General features: G+C 43.4%; 2 protein-coding genes across 3 annotated transcripts in view; both read right to left on the bottom strand.

Moving 5' to 3' along the window:
• Positions 1 to 25,390, bottom strand: part of Grip84 (Gamma-tubulin ring protein 84) — a 57,066-nt gene that overhangs the window by 11,875 nt on the left and 19,801 nt on the right. For both annotated transcript variants that reach the window (XM_067782687.1, XM_067782688.1), the window contains exons 6-9: positions 17,068 to 17,321; positions 16,517 to 17,007; positions 13,915 to 14,086; positions 2,071 to 2,245 (exon numbers count right to left, since the gene is read on the bottom strand). In XM_067782687.1, the coding sequence (XP_067638788.1) occupies positions 2,071 to 2,245; positions 13,915 to 14,086; positions 16,517 to 17,007; positions 17,068 to 17,321 (1,092 nt within the window). The remainder of the gene's footprint in view (positions 1 to 2,070; positions 2,246 to 13,914; positions 14,087 to 16,516; positions 17,008 to 17,067; positions 17,322 to 25,390) is intronic.
• LOC137250239 (SAP domain-containing ribonucleoprotein-like) lies at positions 10,914 to 13,907 on the bottom strand. The gene has a single exon (XM_067782689.1). The coding sequence runs from the start codon at positions 12,993 to 12,995 to the stop codon at positions 12,327 to 12,329; it is 669 nt and encodes a 222-aa protein (XP_067638790.1). The 5' UTR covers positions 12,996 to 13,907; the 3' UTR covers positions 10,914 to 12,326.

The raw sequence follows: 25,390 nt of genomic DNA, 5'->3' as shown, positions 1-25,390 counted from the left end.
TTTTGTTAGCTCTCGGTATTTTTTTCTTTAAGTACTGGATTCGCCGAACAATTCCCGGCGTAGAGGTCCGACGCCTGTTTGTGGCTATCATCGAGGACCTGCTTGTGATTTTTTGCTTCATACGGCTGTGTTCTCAGGTGCCGTATTTCCTCATAATGCTTACGGAGATGACCCCTTAAGCCCTGGAAGGTGTAGCCTCATCAATCAGATGTCTGTTGGGATGCCCAGGTTTCTGGGTATTCAACAGAAACTGTTTGTTCATCATTTAATTTCTCTCCCTAATGGGGAGTACTTTCGCCTTATTGTGTAGGTGGTGTTTTGGGGACATAAGAAGACAGCCCGTCGCGGTTCTGAGGGCAGTATTTTGGCAGCCTGTATTTTCTTCCAGTGAGTAACATTTAAGCTTGGCGACCATATCAGGGGCGCGTAGCATGCAATCGGCCGGCTAATTGCTTTGTAAGTGGTAATGAGCGTTTCTTTGGCTTTACCCCAAGTGCTGCCGGTAAGAGATTTGAGGTTTTATTACGGCTCTAGATTTTGGGCACAATTGCGGTTGTATGTTATCCAAAATGTAGATCCTGATCAAGCGTCACACCCAAGATTTTTGAGTGTCAGATAGTCGGTAGCGTGATGCCATCGACGTGGATGTTCAATATGATCGACACTTGGCGCGTCCATGTTGTAAGTAAGGTCGCCGATGATTTGGTCGGTGACTATGTCAGGTTCCGCGAGGCGAAGAAACTGGAGAGATCAGGAGATATCTGTTCATGTTGTTACAAAGCTCATCGATCTGTGGGCCTGGGCTTGTGACCATTATTGTGCAGTCATCGACGTAGGAAACGATAGTGACTCCTTCTGGTGGTAAAGGTAGCTTCGATATGTAGAAGTTAAACAGAAGGGGGGATAGGACACCACCCTGTGGCACCTCTTGTTTAATTCTTCTTGGTTGGAATATTATGTTTCTGAACTGTACCGACCACACAGATAACTTTCGGTCCACCTTTTGAGACTTGCGGGAAGGGGTGACCCTTTCAGGTCTTGCAGTAACGTGCCGTGGTTAACCGTATAAAAAGCTTTTTACAGGTCTACTTCTCTACTTCTACTTTGACGACAGTGCTTCTTCTCGCTCAATACCCATTACGCGGCGATTATCATTTGTGGCGCCTCAAAACTCGTTTTTGTTGTTGTTGTAGCGGTAAAGACACTTGCCGAGACTTTTGGGGAGTGTTGACGATGTTGATTGTCCTTTGCTGGATATAAATCCAGTACGTTTGGGTAACAAGCACCATTAAGTTATAAGCCCTATCATCTCGGAAACGATTTAATATGACCTCATTCAAACTCCAAGTGCGGGGAAAAGCAAGTAAATGTTGCACACTTGCTTGTTATTGTTTTAGAAATTTTTGGCGGTGGAGTTTTAGCGTTAGCGAAGGTAGGAATTTGGGGCTCAGCCTCGGACGCTAAATACACAGAATTTGCAACGGGTACGTGAGGTTGACAATTGGGTTGGAAAAGCCCAAAACTCGTTCTTAGCTGGTTCTACCGCAGACGGTTCTTAAGTGGGATTCAAGGAGTTGATAAGCGCAATACAAAGCTTAATAGATTCAGAGCTTCCGCAATCCAAATGTCAACGCGAGGTGAACCCTAATACAAATATGAATGTATCATACACATATTTAGCAGGCGAGGCTCTGGCGACTCCAAGTTCCTCATGAAACTAGAGGGTGGCAATGGCCTAGAAGGTTTGATGTGGTGATATTAATCTTTTCCGAGATGGTCGGGCTACTTCGGGGTGTGTCTTGATCGTTAATACAACAACAACAACAGTTCTTAAGTGGTATCGATTTGGCAAGTTCTCAACCGGTCCTAACTCAGACCCGTTTTTAATAAGCGATTATCGACACTTGGAAGTGTATTTTAACTGCCGCTTTTGTAACCGGTATAGAACGAAATAAGAAACCTGGTACTGCCATTTTCTGTAACTGCCTTAAATTTTACTGCTGGGATATTTTGCGTTTAAATATAATGGTCCTCGCATAAAATATTTAAACATGCTATGTATATATGCACCTTGCTCATGTTTTGTATAAAAATGTGCCAGTTAGGTTCAATGACTTCTATCATCATATAATATTCAAGATTCTGTACAGCGTTCATCATTCGCTGACGCAAAGTGAAGGCGGAGCGATACAGTTCAGCAGCCTGTGGTGAAAACTTCTTGGCTATTGAATTCTCTTTCCATATTCTGTAAAATAAGAATTATAAAATTACCGATTTAACGATCATAAAGGGTGTGTTCGAGCTACAGTTGTAGCAGCAGTGTTACTCTTTCTCACATAGCATCAAATTCTCCAGCAAAGTTTGAGCAGCTATGGCAACGTCGTTCGTTCGTTGAATGCAATGTTCACTTCGTTAGCTAAATTCACAAAGGCCCTAACCAACAGATTTTTGGAAACTGCGGGTATCGCTGACTTTAGTATAACATATTGTAACGAATTTAGGGATTTCTGATATTTATACACCTTCTGCTAACGTACGAATCGCTAAACTGTTGAATAAATCACTCCTATATTAAGTATCGCAAACTGGTCTTTATTTAGAATACATTGAGAGTAGTACTTCACAATTATACTTTACATCCAATAGCGTGTTTAAATCAAAACTGATTACGGAATAGTTATTACTCAGCTTGCGCAGATTTTATACTCTCGGTTTCCTCATTCACCCATTTCTCCTAAGTCTAGTAACTTCGCGAACAGTTGTGTCTCATGCTTGATTAGTTACCAGCTATATACATGTATATCTGTAGTCCACGCCTCTCCCATAGCCATATGCGTGTGTATGTGTCAGTAACTACTTCGGCTGATGACTACATATTTGTGTGTGTGAGATATCTCTTCGTTGCCTTCTACATAAGTGTTGCTATATTTAATGTACATAAGAGTGGCTGCTTCATAAGAGCGCTTCCCAAGGCCGTCAGTTCTATGTATGGGGCGACTCGGGATTTTTCCCGACCAAGGACTGCCATTTCAGTGTTGTTAATTTGTTGCGTCCCTCCCACAAATTGTCATCCTCCAAGCAGCTCCTTGCAGCGGGACTGCTCCATATTCTCATGCTCCGGGAAGGTATCGAACCCAATCCGGGTCCGTCTCCTGACCCCGGTCCTGAGAAATGGTTTTGCTGCATCGCCGGAAGTCTTTTTAGGACGGTCACACTCTTGTCAGTGTGTCTCGTGTAAGGCATGGTTGCATCGGACAGGTTGTTCTGGGCTAGATCCCAAAACCAGACGTCCACGTAACTTCCATAAATCTTTTGTGGCTCCTTGCTGTTCACGCCCTAGGACGCCCCGTAGTCTGCGCCTTAGCGCCCCCGCTACCTTCCAGCAGTCCCGCTGCTCTGCAAGCCACAACAAGTACCCTCTGCTGCTCGCGCCCACGGCGCCACCAACTCACACGGATGCTCCAACTCATACCTACAATCTCCGTAGTTGAGTCGGGAGCAATGCCCAGCATCAGCCCCTTCCCCCGTCTTCCCTCCCACCTCCCTCTTTTCCGGCAGCAATTGTGTAGGTCAGGGAAACATACTCTTAGTCCCTACCTCCGTTTGCACCATTTGCCAGCACAGAATATATATGTTTGCGACATCCGCCCAATGCAGCTCCTGCCAAGGACGGTGCCACTTTCCTAGATGTTCTGGTCTCCGCGACGGCAACCCTCCGACGGGTTTCATTGCGCCATGTTGCCAGGCCGCATACCCAAATACACCGGGTATCACAATGCTTACCCAAGGACGTCCAGTCCCAGGGCCACAACAGCAGTCGCGTCCTGGCCTTCCACAACCCAGGCGTAGTCACCCGTCACTTACTCCCAGAGTGAGGACGTCTCCCCCTATGCACTTCAGAATTCTGCAATTAAACTGTAACGGATGAACTGGGAAGATCACAGAGATAGTCGATTTCATGAAGCGGCACAACATCCGCATTGCTGCGATTCAAGAGACTAAACTCACAGCAAGATCTGCATTGCAGACCTGTTCTGGGTATAATGTCCACAGAAAAGATCGCGAGAGCGGAAATGGAGGTGGCCTCGCGTTTATCATACACTACCCTGTGCATTATCATATTTTTGATCCCGACATCGACCGCAGGGACAGTGTCTTAGAACGTCAAGTCTTATCTGTCCGGTCAGACGATGAAAACCTAGAAATCATCAACATCTACTTCCCTCCTGCCACCTGTTGCCCCAGTGGATACCGCCCTAATATCAGCGCCTTACTCACTGGCAACAATCGCATTATGTTGTTGTTGTTGTTGTAGCAATGCTCGTCCCACCTAATAGCCGCGACCGATCACAAATTGTCATCAATATCCTCTAACGGGAGTCCAAGGAAACTTGCCGTTTCAACAGGGGTGTTAGAGGCGTTGGTTCCACATTACAATTAAAGAGATGGTTGGTGTCATGTGGGGACACATTGCAAGCGGGGCATACATTTTGTATGTCGGGGTTGATTCTGGATAGGTAAGAGTTTAACCTGTTACAGTATCCAGAACGAAGTTGAGCAAGAGTGACACGCGTTTCCCTGGGGAGTATGCGTTCCTCTTCCGCGAGTTCTGGATATTTTTCTTCAAGTACTGGATTCACCGGGCAATTCCCGACATAAAGGTCCGACGCCTGTCTATGGAGTTCACCAAGGACCTGCTTGTGTTTTTTCGCTTCATACAACTGGGTTCTCAGGTGCCGTATTTTCCTCAAAATGCTTACGGAGATGACTCCTTAGGCCCCTAGGCGGTGCTGGTTCGTCAATCAGATGTCTGTTGGGATGCCCAGGTTTCTGGGTATTCAACAGAAACTGTTTGGTCAGCATCTCATTTCTCTCCCTGATGGGGAGTATTCTCGCCTCATTATGCAGATGGTGTTCTGGGGACATAAGAAGACAGCCCGTGGCGATTCTGAGAGCAGTATTTTGGCAGGCCTGTAGTTTCTTCCAGTGGGTAGTTTTTAGGCTTGGCGACCATATGGGTGACGCGTAGCACGTAATCGGCTGGCTAATTGCTTTGTATGTGGTCATGAGCGTTTCTTTATCTTTTCCCCAGGTACTGCCAGCAAGGGATTTGAGGATTTTATTACGGCTCTGAATTCTCGGAACAATTGCGGTTGCGTGCGCACCAAAATGTAGATCCTGATCAAACGTCACACCCAAGATTTTGGGGTGTAGGACAGTCGGTAGCGTAGTGCCATCGACGTGGATGTTCAATATGGTCGACATTTGGGGCGTCCATGTTGTAAATAAGGTCGCGGAAGATTTAGTCGGTGACAATGCCAGGTTTCGCGAGGCGAAAAAACTGGAGAGATCAGGGAGATAGCCGTTTATTTTATTGCATAGCTCATCGATCTCTGGGCCTGTGGCCATTATTGTGCAGTCATCGGCGTAGGAAACGATTGTGACTCCTTCCGGTGGTGAAGGTAGCTTAGATATGTAGAAATTAAACAAAAGTGGGGATAGGACACCACCCTGTGGCACCCCCTGTTTAATTCTCCTTGGTTTTGATGTTTCGTTTCTGAATTGCACCGATGCCTGCCGACCACCCAGATAATTTGCGGTCCACCTTTTAAGACATGGGGTAAGGGTAGACCCTTCCAGGTCTTGCAGTAATGAGCCATGGTTGACCGTATCAAAGGCTTTTGATAGGTCTAGCGCTACGAATACTGTTCTATGGTGGGGGTATTGATTCAAACCGCAATTTATCTGGGTGCTAATGACATTTAGCGAGGAGGTAGTGCTATAGAGTTTTCTGAAGCCATGCTGATGAGGGGCTAGCTGCAAATGTGCTTGGAAATAAGGGAGCAAAATGGCTTCAAGCGTCTTTGCCACTGGCGATAAGAGAGATATCGGACGATATGACTCACCTACGTTAGCTGGTTTCCCAGGCTTTAGTAGCGGGACCACCTTGGCCATTTTCCATTTCTCGGGTATGGCAAAGGTGGAGAGGGACAGGTTGAAGACATGCGCTAAATATTTGAAACCCTCTTTCCCTAGGTTTTTAAGCATCGGCATGGCTATGCCGTCTGGGCCCACTGCTTTGGATGGTTTAGCGCGACCAATGGCGTCCTCAACCTCTCTAGCGGTGATGGTGATTGGTGACGCGCTGAATTTGTGTTTATGTGCGTGTCTATTGGCTCTCCGTCTGTCTTTGTCGACCGTAGGATGCATTATATATTGTCGGCAGAAAGCGCTCACGCATTTTTCCGCATCCGACAGCACCTTATCGCCAAAGGCGATGGAAACTTTGTCTTTATGCTTAGTCGGATTCGATAGGGACTTTACGGTGGACCAAAGTTTACCTACACCGGTAGAGAGGTTACAACCTCTTAGGTGCTCTTCCCATTTCGCCCGCTTGTGTTCGTCCACAAGCAATCTGATGCGTTGGTTTATATCCCTTATTTGGGGGTCGCCTGGATCAAGCTGTCTTATAAGGTCGCGTTCCCTCGCTAAGCTCGCGGCCTCCGCCGGGAAGTGGGGCCGGATTTCGGGAATTCTCCCGGCGGGAATGAAATGTGCCGAGGCGGATTCAATGACCTTACGGAAGGCAAGCTCCCCTTGGCGGGCATCATTCGGGATAGGGAGGGCAGCAAAGCTGCTGTCTGTTGCAGATTTATATTCTTCCCACTTTCCTTTTTTGAAGTTTATGAAAGTGCGTTTTTCGGTGACGATGAAGTCGGCGGTACGCTCGAACGAAATAAATATGGGCAGGTGGTCGGATGACAATGTTACCATCGGCTGCCAGTTGACGCAGTTTACGAGTTCTGCGCTCACGATTGAGATATCTGGCGAGCTATGACAGCTTCCTACCATACGTGTGGGGGCGTCTCCGTTTATTGTGCAGAACGTCGTTTCTTTTATTTGATCCGCCAACATCTCACCCCTACTGTCCGCCCGCAAGTTTGAATGCCATAGGTCGTGATGGGCATTGAAATCGCCTAAGATAATGCGATTGTTGCCAGTGAGTAAGGCCTCGATTTTAGGGCGGTATCCACTGGGGCAACAGGTGACAGGAGGGAGGTAGATGTTGATGATTTCTAGATTTGCATCGCCTGACCGGACAGATAGGCCTTGACGTTCTAAGACATTGTCCCTGCGGTCGATGCCAGGATCAAATATATGATATTGCACAGAGTGGTGTATAATAAACGCGAGGCCGCCTCCATTTCCGCTCTCGCGGTTCTTCCTGTGGACATTATACCCAGAGCAGGTCTGCAATGCAGATCTTGCTGTGAGTTTAGTCTCTTGAATCGCAGCAATGCGGATGTTGTGCCGCTTCATGAAATCGACTATCTCCGTAATCTTCCCAGTTAGTCCATTACAGTTTAACTGCAGAATTCTGAAGTGCATGAGGGGTGACGCCGCCACTCTAGGGGTAAGTGACGGGTGACTACGCCTAGGTTGTGGAAGGCCAGGACGCAATTGCTGTTGTGGCCTTGGGGCTGGGCGCCCTTGGGCAAGCATTGGGGTACCCGGATGATTTGGGTTAGCGACCTGGCAACATGGCGCGATGAAACCCGTCGAGGGGTTGCCGTCGCGGAGACCAGAACATCTAGGAAAGTGGCACCACCCAAGGCAGGAGCTGCATTGAGCGGATGTCGCAAACCTATATATTCTGTGCTGGCAGACGGTGCAAACGGAGGTAGGGACTAAGAGTCTGTTTCCCTGACCTGCACGATTGCTGCCAGAAAAGAGGGGGGGGGGGGGAGAAGACGGGGGCAGGGGCTGATGCTCAGCATTGCTACCAGCTCTACTACGAAGGTAGTAGTTATGAGTGGTATCAGCTGTATGAGTTGTTGGCGCCGTGGGGCGCGAGCAGCAGTGGGTACTTGTTGTGGCCTGCTGAGCAGCGAAGCTGCTGGAAGGTAGTGGAGGGGCGCTTAGGCGTAGACTACGGGACGCCCTTGGGCGTGAGCAGCAAGGAGCCACAAAAGATTTATAAAAGTTACGTGGACGTCGGGTTTTGGGATCAAGCCCAGAACAACCTGTCCGATGCAACCATCCCTTGCACGAGACACACTGAACAGAGTATGACCGTCCTAAAAAGATTCTTTTCTGGCAAATGCAGCAAAACCATTTCCCAGGACCGGGGTCAGGAGACGGACCCGGATTGGGTTCGATAACTTCCCGGAGTAAGAGAATATGTAGCAGTCCTGCTGCAAGGAGCTGCTGGGAGGATGACAATTTGTGGGAGGAACGAAACACAAAAATCCCGAGTGGCTCCGGTACATAGAACCGACTGCCTTGGGAAGCGAACAATCGCATTATCTTAGGCGCCCATCACGATCTATGGCAAGAGTGACATGCGTTTCCCTGGGGAGTATGCGTTCCTCCTCCACAAGTTTTGGGTACTTTTCTTTGAATTGCCCGGTGAATCCAGCACTCAAAGAAAAGTACCCAAAACTTGTGGAAGAGGAACGCCTACTCCCCAGGGAAACGCGTGTCACTCTTGCTCAACTTCGTTCTGGATACTGTAACAGGTTAAACTCTTAACTATCCAGAATCAACCCCGACATACAAAATGTCCGCGTGCAATGTGTCCCCACATGACACCAACCATCTCTTTAATTGTAATGTGGAACCAATGCCTCTAACACACCTTTCATTATGGTCCACCCCTGTTGAAACAGCAAGTTTCCTTGGACTCCCGTTAGAGGATATTGATGAAAATTTGTGATCGGTAGCGCCTGTTAGGTGGGGCGATGCACTGCTACAACAACAACAACAACATCTATGGCATTCAAACTTGCGGGTGGACAGTAGGGCTGATATGTTGGCGGATCAAATAGAAGAAACGACGTTCTGCACAATAAACGGAGACGCCCCCACACGTATAGTAGGAAGCTGTCACAGTTCGCCGGATATTTCAATCGTGAGCGCAGAACTCGTAAACTGCGTCAACTGGCAGCCGATGGTAACAGTCCGACCACCTGCCTATACTTATTTCGCTCGAGCGTTCCGCCGACTTCATCGTCACAGAAAAACGCACTTTCATTAACTTTAAAAAAGGAAAGTGGGACGAATACGAAACCTTTACAGACAACCGCTTTGGTGCCCTCCCTATCCCGACTGATGCCCGCCAAGGGGAGCGTGCTTTCCGCAAGGTCATTGATAGACGGCTGGCCAACAGACACGCACATAAACATAAATTCAGCGCGTCACCAATTACCATCACCGCCAAAGAGGTTGAGGATGCCATCGGTCATGCTAAACCATCCAAAGCAGTGGGCCCAGACAGTATAGCCATGCCGATGCTTAAAAGCCTAGGGAAAGAGGGTTTCAAATATTTAGCACATGTCTTCAATCTGTCTCTTTCCACCTTTGTCATACCCGAAAAATGGAAAATGGCCAAGGTGGCCCCGTTACTAAAGCCTGGGAAACCAGCTAACATAGGAGTCACATCGCCGATATCTCTCCTATCGCCAGTAGCCAAGACGCTTGAAGCCATTTTGCCCCCCTACTTCAAAGCAAATTTGCAACTAGCCTGCCATCAGCATGGCTTCAGAAAACTCCATAGTACCACCACCGCGCTAAATGCCATCAGCACCCAGATAAAATGCGATTTAAATCAAAACCCCCCATAGAACAGTACTCGTTGCGCTAGACAAATCAAAAGCTTTTGATACGGTCAACCATGGCACGTTACTGCAAGACCTGGAAGGGTCTACCCTTCCCCCATGTCTTAAAAGGTGGACCGCAAATTATCTGGGTGGTCGGCAGGCATCGGTGCAATTTAGAAATGAAACATCAAAACCAAGAAGAATTAAACAGGGGGTGCCACAGAGTCCTATCCCCAATTTTGTTTAATTTCTACATATCTAAGCTACCTTCGCCACCAGAAGGAGTTACTATCGTTTCCTACGCAGATAACAGCACAATAATGGCCACAGGCCCAGGCCCAAAGATCGATGAGCTTTGCAACAGAATAAACGGTTACCTCCCTGATCTCTCCAGTTTTTTTGCCTCGCGAAACCTGGCATTATCACCGAGTAAATCCTTTGCGACCTTATTTACAACATGGACGTTCCAAATGTCGACCATTTTGAACATCCACGTCGATGGCACTACGCTACCGACTGTCGTACACCCCAAAATCTTGGGTGTGACGTTTGATCAGGATCTACATTTTGGTGAGCACGCAGCTGCAATTGTACCGAAAATGCAGAGCCGTAATAAAATCCTCAAATCCCTTGCTGGCAGTACTTGGGGAAAAGACAAAGAAACGCTCTTTACCACATACAAAGCAATTGGCCAGCCGATTGCATGCTACGCGTCCCCTATATGGTCGCCAAGCCTAAAAATTACCCACTGAAATAAGCTACAGGCTTGCCAAAATACTGCTCTCAGAACCGCCACGGGCTGTCGTCTTATGTCCCCAGAACACCATCTACATAATGAGGCGAGAATACTCCCCATCAGGAAGAGAAATGAGATCCTAACCAAACAGTTCCTGTTGAATACCCAACAAACATCTGATTGATGAGCCAACACCGCCTAGGGACTTAAGGAGTCATCTCCGTAAGCATTTTGATGAAATACGGCACCTGAGAACTCAGCCGTATGAAGCAAAAAAACACAAGCAGGTCCTTGGTGAACTCCATAGACAGGCGTCGGACCTTTATGTCGGGAATTGCCCGGTGAATCCAGTACTTGAAGAAAAATATCCAGAACTCGCAGAAGAGGAACGCATACTCCCCAGGGAAACGCGAGTCACTCTGGCTCAACTTCGTTCTGGATACTGTAACAGGTTAAACTCTTACATATCCAGAATCAACCCCGACATACAAAATGTATGCCCCGCTTGTAATGTGTCCCACATGACACCAACCATCTTTAATTGTAATGTGGAACCAACGCCTCTAACACCCCTTTCATTATGGTCCACCCCTGTTGAAACAGCAAGTTTCCTTGGACTCCCGTTAGAGGATATTGATGACAATTTGTGATCGGTCGCAGCTATTAGGTAGGGCGAAGCATTGCTACAACAACAACAACAACAGTGGCTGCTTCATGTTTTTGTTGCTGCGTGATTATTTACTAACAGTTTAGTGATGCTAATATTCGTCACACTGCCCTCCACCTAAGTCTGATAGTCCCGATCAGACAAATCTCTCGATCCAACCCCTTCTAGCCTCTCCAAATGAACCACCCTTCTATTTCGTGGTTTCCCAATTGTTTGTATGCGGAAGATGACATCACTGATTCTCTTCACAATTTTGTACGGGATTTCCCAACTACATTGAAATTTTGAATGAACAACTTTCCGCCGGTGAGGGTTGTATAACATTACCAAATCTCCCTCCAGGAAACCCTCCGAATTGTTGTTCTTGTCGTACCTGTGTCTCGTCTTACTTCTCATTATTCTGGTTCGTTCCCTCACACTATGTTGTTTGGCCAATGAACTACTTGGTAGGGCTTGATCGTGACGGCTTTGCATAATCAGTATCGTTTTGACGTTTCACAACAGTAGGGCGCGCTGGCTTGAAACCACCCTTGCATTTTTTCTGGGAAATTCTTTCTTTCGTTTTAGTGCGTCCATTTGGTTTTGTCAATGTCAGTGTTTTTCTCGCAGGTACCTTTGATTTTGATATGTTTGGCTCATTCGTTCCATCAACTTTTGCCTGATCTACTGCCTTTGACTTTGGTGGTCTTTGTCGAATCTTCTCCACCAGCACTCGCTTACTGCTAAACCCTTTCTCCAAAGTGAAGTTAAGTTGCACATTCTTGTTCTTATCACGCATAATCCTTCTTTGCATGTCGATCCTCGATCTGCCACAACGAATTTGTGTAGAACTGTGACCTTTCCAATTAAGACTTCACATATCACTTCCCCCTGGACTTGGTTATACTCGGCAGTGACCGTACGCAACCTTGCTCCAGGTAACGGTTTTACTCTCCTGTTGACCAAGTCAGATCGGATTAAGGAATGAGATGCGCCCGTATCTACAGTCAGTACACGTTCTTTGCCATCCACATTCCCTCTGACGATAAGACTACTCGATTTTCTACCAATTTGCGACACAGATATCACAGGATATTCAATAGGTGGAGCAAGTTCTCGATCTTTACATCTGGCTCGCTCTTGCTCATCTCCTCCAGCTTTGTACTTAAGAGCACTAATGCTGTTGGAGCCACTAGGGTCGAGACTGCAATGACGTGCAATTTGACCTGGCTTCCCGCATTTTATAACTCTTTCACTCCATTTTTACGATGCTTTAAGTGCCTCCAATATTGTGTTCACCCAGTCTGGCCTTTCTATTTCCACACGGCGTGCTTTGAAAGCTGGCTTACATAGAAGCGATGCTGTTTCTTGAATCAGAGCATGGAACAGCTGGGCGATTTAGTTGCAGCTCCTGTATACGACCTCTTAAATCATCTACCTCGGCCTCGATTTTTTCCTGTCGACCACTGAAACCTTCATGAAACTGGGTTAGTTTCTCTTCCATGCGCGCTTTCAGCTTAGATGATATACGGACTTCCTGCTCTTCAAGTTGTGTAGAGATCTGAGATGATATCTGCGCTGAAATTTGTGCCGACATTTCGGATATACGTGCCTCCTGTGCTTCAATCCTAGATGCTATTTGTGACATTTCTAAAAAACGTGCTTCTTGTCGTGGCTCCTGTGATTCCAGTTGGGATGTTATACGTGTCTCCTGTACTGCGAGCTGTGCTGAAATAACGGTTGATATTTGTGACGACATGTGCTTCAGCACTGCTAGTATCGCGTTAGTGTCAACACTTGCCAATGGATTCTGAGTCTCTATCTTCTCTTCCAATTTAGTCGCTGACTCTTCGACATCAGGATGAAAAGTGTGTTCATCAGCGTTGATTCCTTCCGATTCCATAGCTTCCCTTAGTCGTGTTTGTAGTTCGGATTTATTGCCAGTAGTATTCAATCCACGGACTTCCAACTCCTTTTTCAGTTGCTGAATCTTCAATTCACTCAACTTGGCCATGTCCTTGTTGTCCTCTGGAATTTATTCAACAATTCCTCTTCTGACACCAATTGTAACTAATTTAGGGATTTCTGATATTTATGCACCTTCTGCTAACGTACGAATCGCTAAACTGTTGAATAAATCACTCCTATATTAAGTATCGCAAACTGGTCTTTATTTAGAATACATTGAGAGTAGTACTTCACAATTATACTTTACATCCAATAGCGTGTTTAAATCAAAACTGATTACTGAATAGTTATTACTCAGCTTGCGCTGCTTTTATGCTCTCGGTTTCCTCGTTCACCCATTTCTCCTAAGGTCTAGTAACTTCGCGAACAGTTGTGTCTCATGCTTGGTTAGTTACCAGCTATATACATGTATATCTGTAGTCCACGCCTCTCCCACAGCCATATGCGTGCGTATGTGTCAGTAACTACTTCGGCTGATTACTACATAGTTGTGTGTGTGAGATACCTCTTCGTGGCCTTCTACATAAGTGTTGCTAGTTTTCATGTTTTTGTTGTTGCGTAATTATTTGCTAACAGCTTGGTGATGCTAATGTTCGTCACAATATTAAAAATTTGAAAATGTTAGAAGCAATAACTACAGTGTTATTTCACTTTGAAAATTTCAAATTTGATCGCATGAATGTGAAAATAAAATGTTTCATACTCTTCTTGTAAAATTTTAAATTTGTTGATTATGGCCTTTGTGAACTAAGCTAACGAATTGATCTTCACTAGAAAATCAAACGCAACATAACAGTTTGCACTGGGCATTTGCAGCAATTGCAGAAAATCAAACGCAACATAACAGTTTGCACTGGGCATTTGCAGCAATTATCAGCAACATTTCATCATTGAAGTAGCACCCAAGCAATACTGCTGTTCCTATTTGGCAGCTCGAACACCCCCAAACATTCGTTTCAACTAACTTGCAGAGCTGTCGTTCAACATGTTTACAATAAAATAACTGTCTAAAAAGCATTTGATATTTTGAAATCGCTATGTGGTTTAAAACCAAAGAAACAGGCCACTTAACTTCGTATCTAAAAGCAAAGCACTCTAAGCCATTTAGGTCCAGCCGGTCATGCGATTGCCAATATTCTGCAATAATATAAAATATATTTTAAATAAGAACCTATTTTATATATTATACATATATGGATACATATATCTGTGGCATTTTATTTAAGCAACCTTACGCGATCTATGACAAAATATCGAACGTTATTTTTTGGAATGTGATAATTAGTTTTATTAATAAAACTTAAGTGGATATCAATCATCCTAGGTTAGGTTAGGTTGAAATGGCTGCCTCCGCCGTCCAAGCGGAGACTCATGTAGGCCGTTGTGGCTCGTTATGCTACCACGCGGGGGCCCATATTTCCTATTTCCCTACTTCCGAAGAATGTTTAGACCCCAGTGAGGCTAAACCAGCGCGTTTGCCTGATGAAACGCAAGATGTCGTTTGTGTGTGCAGATCCAAGCTCCGCAAGACCCTCAAAGGGGTGTCTGTGGAGGCAACGGTACCTGGTTTCTGACAGTGCGGGACAGTGGCACAGATAGTGGTCTACGCTTTCTATCTCCTCCTCGTCCCTACAGCTGCGGCAGAAGTCATTTGTTTGTAGGCCCATATAGGCACCATGAGTGCCCATGAGGCAGTGACCTGTGAGAAGGCCCACTAGTGGGCTTATAGAGATACGGTTTAACAGTATCGCCAATTGCGATCTCTTTTCATCCAGCTTAGGCCAGATTTGTTTGGATATTCTACATGTAGGTTCCATGGCCCATCTGCCGTTTGCTTGATGCGTGAATAGAGATCGCAGGCAGTGCTTGCAGGTGTTTAGAGGAGGGCTGGCCCAACCAGCAGAGGTTATAGTTTGCAGATTGGTGCCTTCCCTAGCTAGCTCGTCCGCAGCGCAGTTTCCTGAAATGTCACAGTGGCCAGGAACCCATATAATGCTCAGGTTGCATTTTTCAGCTAGCTTGTTGAGGGTTTTTCTGTACGTCCAACGCCACTGATGACGAGGTGTTACCCCAGCGGGTTAGGGGGTCAGAATATACCCGCGGTAGGTATGCCTGTCGTAAGAGGCGATTAAAATACCAGATTCAAGGGGCTTTGCAGCGCAACCCTCAGGTTGCCAGCGCAATATATAGCTTCTCCAAACCCAATTGTCAACCTCACCTATCCGCGGCGAATCCTGTTTTACTAACAGACGAGGCTCTGGCGACCGTAAGTTCCTGCTGGAACTTGGGGTTGGGGAGAGAGGGGATGGCCTGAAGGTTTAATGTGGCCACATAAATCGCTCCCGAGATGGTAGGGCTAGCACCTTAATGGTGCTGTGGTACCGGAGCGTACCGGATCTGTATCCGGCAAAGGACCATCACATCGATAACACTCCCCAAAGCCTTCTGGGAGCAACGTTATCGCTACAACAACAACAACAACAACAACAGGTGTTGCTGCATTGCAGGGATTTTATGGCAGCCTGACTGTCCGAGAAAATTGAAATAGAATTGGTCACCTGCAGGTTAGCAAGATAGAGGGCTGCTTCCCAGATAGCTATATGTTCAGCCTGAAAAACACTGCAGTGGTCGGGTAAGCGTAAGCTTTCGCTTAGATTGAACTTCTCTGAGTATATTCCGCTGCCGACTCTGTTGTTCAGTTTAGAGCCATCTGTAAAAACGGAGATTTCGTGAGATCCCGGCTCCCTGCCGTTTGCCCACTCGTTCCTCTCTGGGATTCTTGTGGGATCTTGTTTTCCCAGCAAGGGGACGGTATTGTATGGTCCAACTTTAAGAAGGTTTCTGGGACCTGCTTCAGGATCCGGGTGTGACCAAACATGCAGTCCCTCCATGGCTCGATGGCGTTGAGCCCTGCCGCGTTGCAGGAGGCACAGTATTTTCGATACAGATCAGTGCGGAGAAGGAATATGGTTTCAAGAGCTTTGGTGGGAGTGGAGGGAAGGGCACCGCTAGTAAGCATTGCCGCCGTCCTCTGCACTCTCGTTACTTTTCTCTTGTTAGATTCGATATCGAGTGCCGTCCACCATACGGTGACGGCGTAGAAGAGTATTGGTATCAATCATCCTAACATAGTTCAAAATTTTGTTTGAATGATCTACCACCATTGATTTGCGAACTTGTATGTTTAAGATATTTTTGGCAATGGAGTTTAATGCCCCTATTACCGTTTACAACTCAACTCTGTTTCAGTTGAAATTTTGCAATTTGGTATTACAGATTACAACTCAACCTGTCAAAGACAGTGTCGGTTGAAGTTGCCTGGTCTAACAACTTTTTGTGTCATTACCGTTTACAACCTTGTGTTGGTGTCGTTGTCAAAGACATCAAAATCTGACAACTGATTACTAGCAGTTGTCTCATACAATTTTGCAGTTGTTTGGAAAAAAGGTAACGTTTTACAAGACGGTCCACCACCTAATTTTTAACAAAAATTTTCAAAGTTGGTATCAAAAGACACATATACATACATATATATACATCTACGTATGTTATATTTAATATACATACCTTCTTCATTGTTCATTATTTTCGACATTTGAGTTACAAGATCATATGTTAACAGTTCACAATGCAAATCATCTTTATACGGGTCATGTTTAGCAGATGACAATCGCAATGTTAGCCCTAGTAAATTTTCCAATGTCATTGGCAGAACTTTGTCCACATTTTTTGCTAACTCATCTTCGCAAGCATCCATAAATTGTGTAATAAAATCTCCTTGATGCAACAACAAATAGCGCTTGACTGACATCAAATGTCCCATCAAATCGTTCTCCTTAAGCAGTACTTCTAAAAGATTTTTTGAAGCGAATCGATACGCATTTTGTATAACATTAATGTGGTTTTGATTTGTGGGAGAAAATTGTAAATTCATTAATTGTGGCGGAGCTACTTTTTTGCCACATTGCCGGATAACATTCAAGTATTTGCCGGTACGTAAAATAATATCGGACACCTTCTCCAGAAAGCAGGGTATACGTTCACGACGTATTGTATAACTGCGAAATTAAAATATAAGCAAATTATGAATATCACAGTTTAAACGTTTATTATACTACCGCTTCTCCCAATAGTCGGCTGAATAATGTTCAGGCAACTCTTCCCGTCGTATAACTTCATTGTCTTCGACTAAAAATTCTTGTTGGGGATCGCAAATGACGCCTTTTTGTATCCATAACTGTAAAATTTCCATATAAGGCACAGCTGCTAACTGCGTCAATTGTATAACAAACTTTTGTGAATCCTCATCACCTGTCAAAGCACTGATTTTATTGTAGAGTAGCGTCAGAGCTTGGCCGCCACGTAACTCGTTCTGCCAGGGCAAAGAAAAAAATATCAAGAAACTTAAATTTAGTTTCATTCAAAATAGAGCAAGGGGGCTGGGAACAAGTTCTTACCAACTTTCCAATAAACTTAAAAATAATGGCAACGAACAAAGCAACTAACTACACCCTTTCACAAGCATACACGCATCATCCAATCTTAAGAGAGTGGAAATATATATGTATATTTCGGGTGGGATGGCTCAGAAGATCCAACGTGTTTTTATCAAATCGTTCTCAAGAAGAGTACACCAGTACCTTAATGCTAGTTTCCAGAGCGTGCCGGTTGAATATTCGCCAAAGGAGTATCAACGTGGAGCACACTCTCCAAAACCTTCGGTTGTTGTTGTAGCGGTTAGAACACTCCCCGAAGGTTTTGGGAAATGTTATCGATGTTGATAGTCCTTTGTCGGATACGGGTCCGGTACGTTTCGGTAACACAACATTAGGTACTAGCCCAACCATCTCTGGAACGATCCACGCACATTGAACCTGCTAGGCCATCCCCCACCCCTACCTCTTGTTCCCCCTTAGTTCCAAGCTTTTTCGCTCCTTCTTTTTTTTTGTAGCAGTCCTTCGCTCCATACAACAGCGCGATAACTGACTGGGGCTGTGTAGCGCAACCCTTCAGGTTGCTAGCGCAATATATAGATTCTCCAAACCCAATTGTCAACCTCACCTATCCGCGGCGAATCCTGTTTCACTAACAGAGCTAACAAGCTTCTCATGGAACTTGGAGGTGGGGAGGGAGGGATGGCCTGAAGGCTTAATTTGGCCACATAAATCGTTCCCGAGATGGTCGGGCTAGCACCTTAATGGTGCTGTGTTACCGGAGCGTACCGGATCTGTATCCGACAAAGGACCATCACATCGATAACACTCCCCAAAGCCTTCTGGGAGCAACCGTATCGCTACAACAACAACAACAACATAACTGACTGTCATGCCGGAGCCCTAGGAAACTTGCGGTTTCAATAGGGTTGGCCCAGAGAGATATGGGTGTTAGAGGCGTTGATTCCACACTGCAATTGAAAGATAGTTTCAAGTGCGGACACACATGTAGCACATTGGGGTGTGGGTTGATTCTGTATAATGGCTTCGAATTTAGCCTTTTGCAGCATCTTGACCGAAGTTGTGGCCTTGGCAAGTCTGTTTTCTCTACTGCGAGTTTCGGGATTGGACACTGAGGACTGGGTTTGGCGGGCGTTTACCGGCACGAGAGTATGCCACCTCTTTTGGGGCTGAGGGTCTGTTTGTGCATTTTTGGCTAAAAACGACCGGGAAAGCAGCATCAAACTCTTAGAAAAAATTTGTTTCGATTAAAAAAAAAAATGTGTAAGCGGGGTAGCCTAGACAGTGGTTTGGCAAACAAATCGAGTATATTTTTGCGATGAAAACCTTCTCATCTTCTTGCAGATGTCGTTTGGCGTCGGCTTATAACATGAAGGTTCCGCCCGCCAATTTGTAATAAAAAGTAGCGCAACGCACTTTGTAAAAGAAGCTCAGCATACGGGCATGTTGTTGTTGTTGTAGCAGTGATTCGCCCCATCCAATAGGTGCGGCCGATCACAAATTGTCATCAATGCCTAAGGGCATCGCGAACCAAAGCTCACGGCGAACGAATCCCATCTATCGTCTAGCAATGGTATTCTCTATCATTTTCGGCCTTTTCATTTCTTAAGTTATGTCAAACAGGAAAACGAAAGTAATTGTCAAATGAAATGTTGCCATCGTTTAACATAGTCCAAATACACTCGCGATTCGTCTCTTAAGTGAAACAAACGTTCGTTTAGGTATTTATTTTAATGTTATGTTGTATTTGCCCAAAGTGTTGGCAGCGAGAAGGTTGGGTTCGGTTGAACTGGCCGGTCCATTAGGACCCTCACATAGATTGAATGAGTCCGTAGTGTTACCGGAAGTTGGATTAAAGACCAAACTGAAAAACACTATCAAAACCCAGGACCTATGTTATAAAATAGCTCCGTATTCTTGGTAAATAATATAAGCTTTCTAGGACCTATGCCACTTGCTCCTTCCAGATCAGACAGCCGTATTACTCCTAATAGCTGTAGTCTTAGCCTGGCAAACGCAGGGAACGAGCACAAAACGTGCGCGATCGTTTCCTCCTATAACCCACACTTTCTACATCTTCTATCACTGATCAAGCCTTATTTAAAGGCATGTGACGCAAAAAGGCAGTATCCAGTCAGAATACCTGTCACGAGTCTGCAGTTTTCTCTTTTAAATGATAGGAGTAATTTTGTTAGCCTAGGGTTGTAAGACCTACCCATGATCTTCGACAATTTACAGCCCCTCGCTTGGGTTCACGCCTTCCCGCACGGTCGATCATGTACCCCTCGCGCTTTCTCTTAATCTCGTTCAATCTTATTGGGACGTCTACGTAGCAAACTGCGAGGAATGCGCCCGTTGTAAGATCTGATCTGTTTATTTGCGGATCAACACAGATCCTACTCCTTCCAGTACGTTGGAACCATCAGTTTACACGTTTATCGCCTCGTCTGATATTTGGGGTATTTTGCGTCAACTTTACAGCCCTATTGTGGCTCTAAGAGCCTCTTCGAAGCGCAGATACCGAATCAGGTAGCCTGTTCGCCCTGTAATTGATGACGCTATCTGTTCTTTGCCACCAAGTATACAGGTGGAATGTGCAGAATGGCATACAGTGCAGCTGTCGGGGTTGTTTTCAGGGATCCCGTAAAGCTGAATGATAGCTTGTATACCCCTCTAATTTTTGACCAAAATATGGACCAGGGGACCCAGAACATCATCTGTCGGATACCGCTAATTTATTTATATATGTAATACCACGAACAGTATTCCTGCGAAGATTTCAAGGGTTTTTTATTTCGCCCTGCAGAACTTTTTTATTTTCTTCTACTTAATATGGTAGGTGTCACACACATTTTACAAAGTTTTTTTCTAAAGTTACATTTTACGCCTATAAACCAATCCAATTACCATGTTTCATCCCTTTTTTCGTATTTGGTATAGAATTATGGCATTTTTTTCATTTTTCGTAATTTTCTATACCGAAAAAGTGGGCGTGGTCATAGTCGGATTTCGGCCATTTTTTACACCAACATAAAGTGAGTTCAGATAAGTACGTGAACTGAGTTTAGTAAAGATATATCGATTTTTACTCAAGTTATCGTGTTAATGGCCGAGCGGAAGGACAGACGGTCGACTGTGTATAAAAACTGGGCGTGGCTTCAACCGATTTTGCCCTTTTTCACAGAAATAAGTTATCGTCCTAGAATCTAAGCCCTTACCAAATTTCACAAGGATTGGTAAATTTTTGTTCGACTTATGGCATTAAAAGTATCCTAGACAAATTAAATGAAAAAGGGCGGAGCCACGCCCATTTTGAAATTTTCTTTTATTTTTGTATTTTGTTGCACCATATCATTACTGGAGTTGAATCTTGACATAATTTACTTATATACCGTAAAGATATTAAATTTTTTGTTAAAATTTGACTTAAAAAAATTTTTTTTTTAAAGTGGGCGTGGTCGTTCTCTGATTTAGCTAATTTTTATTAAGCATACATATAGTAATAGGAGAAACGTTCCTGCTAAATTTCATCATGATATCTCCAACGACTGCGAAATAGCAGCTTGCAAAACTTTCAAATTACCTTCTTTTAAAAGTGGGCGGTGCCACGCCCATTGGCCAAAATTTTACTAATTTTCTATTCTGCATCATAAGTTCAACCCACCTACTAAATTTCATCCCTTTATCCGTCTTCGGTAATGAATTATCGCACTTTTTCGGTTTTTCGAAATTTTCGATATCGAAAAAGTGGGCGTGGTTATGGTCCGATATCGTTCATTTTAAATAGCGATCTGAGATGATGTGCTTAGGAACCTACATACCAAATTTCATCAAGATACCTCAAATTTTACTCAAGTTATCGTGTTAACGGACGGACGGACGGACATGGCTCAATCAATTTTTTTTTCGATCCTGATGATTTTGATATATGGAAGTCTATATCTATCTCGATTCCTTTATACCTTTACAACCAACCGTTATCCAATCAATGTTAATATACTCTGTAAGCTCTGCTCAACTGAGTATAAAAAGTCACAAAGAGAACCTATAAAAAAATATGTAAAGCGCTATATAAATTTGCAATAAAAGACTAGTCGCGCTCATTTTCATCTTAGGATAGAAAACTGTTAGCGTAGAAAAATTATCAAGCAACCAGATTGTTGAGGAAGTTATTGACTTAGGACAATATTCGACCAGGCATACATCAAATGCCTGCAATCAAGGACTTGAAATTTATAAGGAAAACACAGTTGTCCTGAGGGACAAAATGGTGAAAATAATTGAACATTTACTGCAGTAGGCAAATTTAAAAGTAGGTAGCCAAGCTCTCTAAGATCAAACAATTGCACAAACCTAAATACCCGGGCAACCGAGCATATCCCAAAATCTGTAAACAATGTAAATAAATAAATAAAGGCGCGATAACCTCCGAATGGATATAAGGTCAAGCTTCTCTTCCTATTTGCGTCGTATTCCTTTTAATTTTACCTACAAATTGGCGGGACGGGCACTACTTGTTTTATACCGACTTCGAATAGCATCTGTAAGGCATATGAGTTTTCACTGAGAGCTTTTATGGCAGAAATACACTCGGAGTGCTTGCCAAATACTGCCTAGTGGTGACCCCGCTTAGAAGAATGTTCTTCTCATTGAAAGCTTGTTTCTAAAATTTTGATGTTGCTTTGCCCGAGGAGTGAGCCGAGGATTTTCGGTGTGGATGGCGGAGCATACTGCCACCACACCACGGCGGCCGGTATGTAGTAACTGCATGTATTTGTATATGAATAGGAGCATGAGTTATTTCAGAGAAGAAAGGTCAGATAATACCTGGCTATCGAATTACCAGGTTAACCGGGTATTACCAAAATTACTGAGGCAGCCGGCTCCAATAAGAACATGGCAGTTTGCCATGTCGGGCATTGGATCGTCGATACTGCTACATCATATGCGGCACGTCTCACAGCCCCATCCAAGATTAACCAGTAAGCACCGCATACAAGATGGGATAACCTGCGGGGCTAAAAATTATAGAAGGTTGTAACTGTATAAAGAATGCATATTCATGTATGTTATGTTCTTAAGTCTAAAACCAGGCAAGTTCACTCCGTCATAAACTGTTTTCAAGTTTTTCTGATGGACCGCTTTACAATGAGTATTTTAACACTATTGCTTGCTGACCGAGATGTGCACTGGAATTGGCACCTGCCACATAAAACAACATATACATGAAAACAAAACAGCCACGAAGAGATATGAAAGAAATATGGTCAGTTGTAGAAAAGCTTGACTCTTGTGTAGTAGTTCTTTAATGTAACATTGTACTAGCGCTTGTAATGAACTTTCGAGCGCTAATAAAAGTGGGGTTTAGCGACGTAAACGCCAGGGTTACCAAAAGTGTGCCTGTGTGACACCTGAAACATTGGCAACAGGCGGAAGAAATGCTTTCGGAATACGCCTCAGAACGGCAAAGAGCAGGAAAAAAGCACCTGGAAAGGAAAAGCAAATGACCCGATTAAAAAATATCATTTAAATATGTATTATAATGATTATTTTAAACCAAATACCATTATTTTGGGACGAAAATATCAAAAAATTTCTATAATTTTGTTAGATAAACAAAATAATTTTATGAAAATTGTCACGAATTCGAATTGTATAAAAGTCAACACAAAATAGATTTGGAGGAAAAAGTGACGCCGTTGCATAGTTGTTCAGAAAAATTGATTTGTGTAGTTTTTAGGACACTTTTTCTTCTGAATAAAAAAGTAGTTTTGCAAAGAGGCAAATTGAGTTTCAAAGTGGGAGTTCAAGATGGCGGATTAGAAAGAGAAGCTCCCAAGGTCAGTCACCTTGTAATTGCATCATGGTAAACGGATATAAAACTAAGTAAACAACGCTTTACGCTCAATATCAAATTACCGCAAGACAATAAATTACAATAGCAAACTAAAAAGCAATTAAAATTTAGTAAACCCGACATGGTCATTAAATCACTTTAAGAATCACATGCAATTGTTATCAAGTGTATGCGATTCTTCTTAAAGGTGGATGATGTGGTATTACCGCATTACAAGATATTTGTACTTATGTACACGCCAGAATAGGTCTAACTTGAAATACATAAACAAATGAATTTCACTTTCGAATACACACGAATTACTCATAGCGGCATAACTAAGTTACATTGAACCCAGCGGGGAGCCATATCCATTTACAGTTGTTTAACCCGTAAACATAACTGAATGACGTCAGTTTGCCGGTGCGAATGACCAAACATTATTACATAGTTAGGTAATAAGAATATTGTACTGAATATGTATATAGAAATAGAATGTAGCCCAGCCAGCATTTTTTGAAAATTTTGATCAAAAAATATTTAAATATCATACCCCAAGATGATTAAAAACGTTCAAATTTAAAAGCATTTTCTGTTCGAAAATTAACATATCGTCGGGAGAAAAATGTACCATAAATGTGATTATTCCTGAATAATCATTTATGATTCCTATTTCGAAACGCTTTTTATTCATATTTGATGATACCATGGTAAAATTGAGCTTTAATAGTTTTAGAGTAATATTTGACTGCTTTTCACAGTCATTTTCTAATCATATTCGTGAACATATTTCAATCGTTTTGGTTGAGAATCATTTTTGAATGCCATTATCACGCATTTATTCTTCATATCTCATTCATAATAAGATACTACATAATAATCTTATTTCATAAGGGGAAGAAAGCATGCGAAAGTGAGCTATTCGAACCATAGGTAACTCGCAAACAAACCTGACCGATATACACCTGCGACTACAACATCCAACATTAGCATTATCGTCTGCATCTTAAAATACGGATATGATACGGGATGTTGAAGCCGTATCCAGGTATGTCAAGATAGTTTCACTTACCTGGGGTTCAAATAGCTCACAACCTTTGTACTGTCCAATCATTATGTATTTTCTGGGAAGCTGAAGGGGAGAAATGGTTGGGGAAATCTTCGTTCACGAGCAGCATTACATTATTTTTGTCTTGAAGAATATCTTTTGCATAAATAATAAAATTTTTATATTTTTTTTTTAGCTTCATGATTGAAAAAATATGTGTATGTGAAAAAAATAAAATTTTTAATGAAAAATGATTATAAATTTGTGATCATCTAAAGTAAACACATTTGATTCAAATTTAATTCCAAAATGTGATTGAAAAACTATATTCAGTTTTTGATCATCAAAGGTAAACATATTTGATTATTCTTTTTGTTGGTTTTTATGAAATATTAAAATTTAGTCATTAAAGGACTTCAAAAATGATTCCAAAAAGTGATCGAAAAATGCTTTTTAGTTTTTCATCATCAAAAGTATTCATATTTGATTATTTCTTTTGTTCAATTGTATGATAACTCATTATTTAGTCAGGAAGAGTAATCAAATTGTATTGATATGTAGGGAAATTCAAAATTGAATCACCTAAATTCTGAGTGGGTAGTTATTTTTAGTGTGTAAGTATTGTACAAAAATATTGTAATAGTATTGTAAGTAGAATTCCTATAAAAGGGAAAACATTTGTTAATAAAATTAATCTGATGTCTGCGCTGAACACTAGCGCCAACAAAAATCATTTTGTTTTAAATCTAAAAGCATACATTTTACATGGCGATCCTGCCATCGTTTTAAATCCGTGGGAGGGCGGAATGGCCTAGAAGGTCGCATGTGGTCATAACAAATCGTTCCCGAGATTGTCGGGCTTGGTACTGGAACGTACCGGATCTGCATCCGGCAAAGGACCATCAACATCGATAACACTCCCCAAGGTCTTCGCTACAACAACAACAACAACGGGAACGATAAGTGACTTGCAGAGTACGATTTTCGTTTGCCTAGAGAGGACTTTACTTTTCAATTCCCTACCTAGTCCAAAGTAGAATTTATTGGCAAGAGTGATTCTTCGCTGGATTTCAGGGCTGATGTTGTTGCTAGTGTTGATGCTG

This window comes from Eurosta solidaginis, chromosome 4, assembly GCF_040869045.1.
Source record: "Eurosta solidaginis isolate ZX-2024a chromosome 4, ASM4086904v1, whole genome shotgun sequence".
Lineage (NCBI taxonomy): Eukaryota > Metazoa > Arthropoda > Insecta > Diptera > Tephritidae > Eurosta > Eurosta solidaginis.
This window is presented reverse-complemented; position numbering and strand designations above follow the sequence as displayed.

Excerpts from the sequence above, each read along its gene's own strand:
- LOC137250239 (XM_067782689.1), bottom strand. The coding sequence starts at position 12,995 with ATGGCCAAGTTGAGTGAATTGAAGATTCAGCAACTGAAAAAGGAGTTG.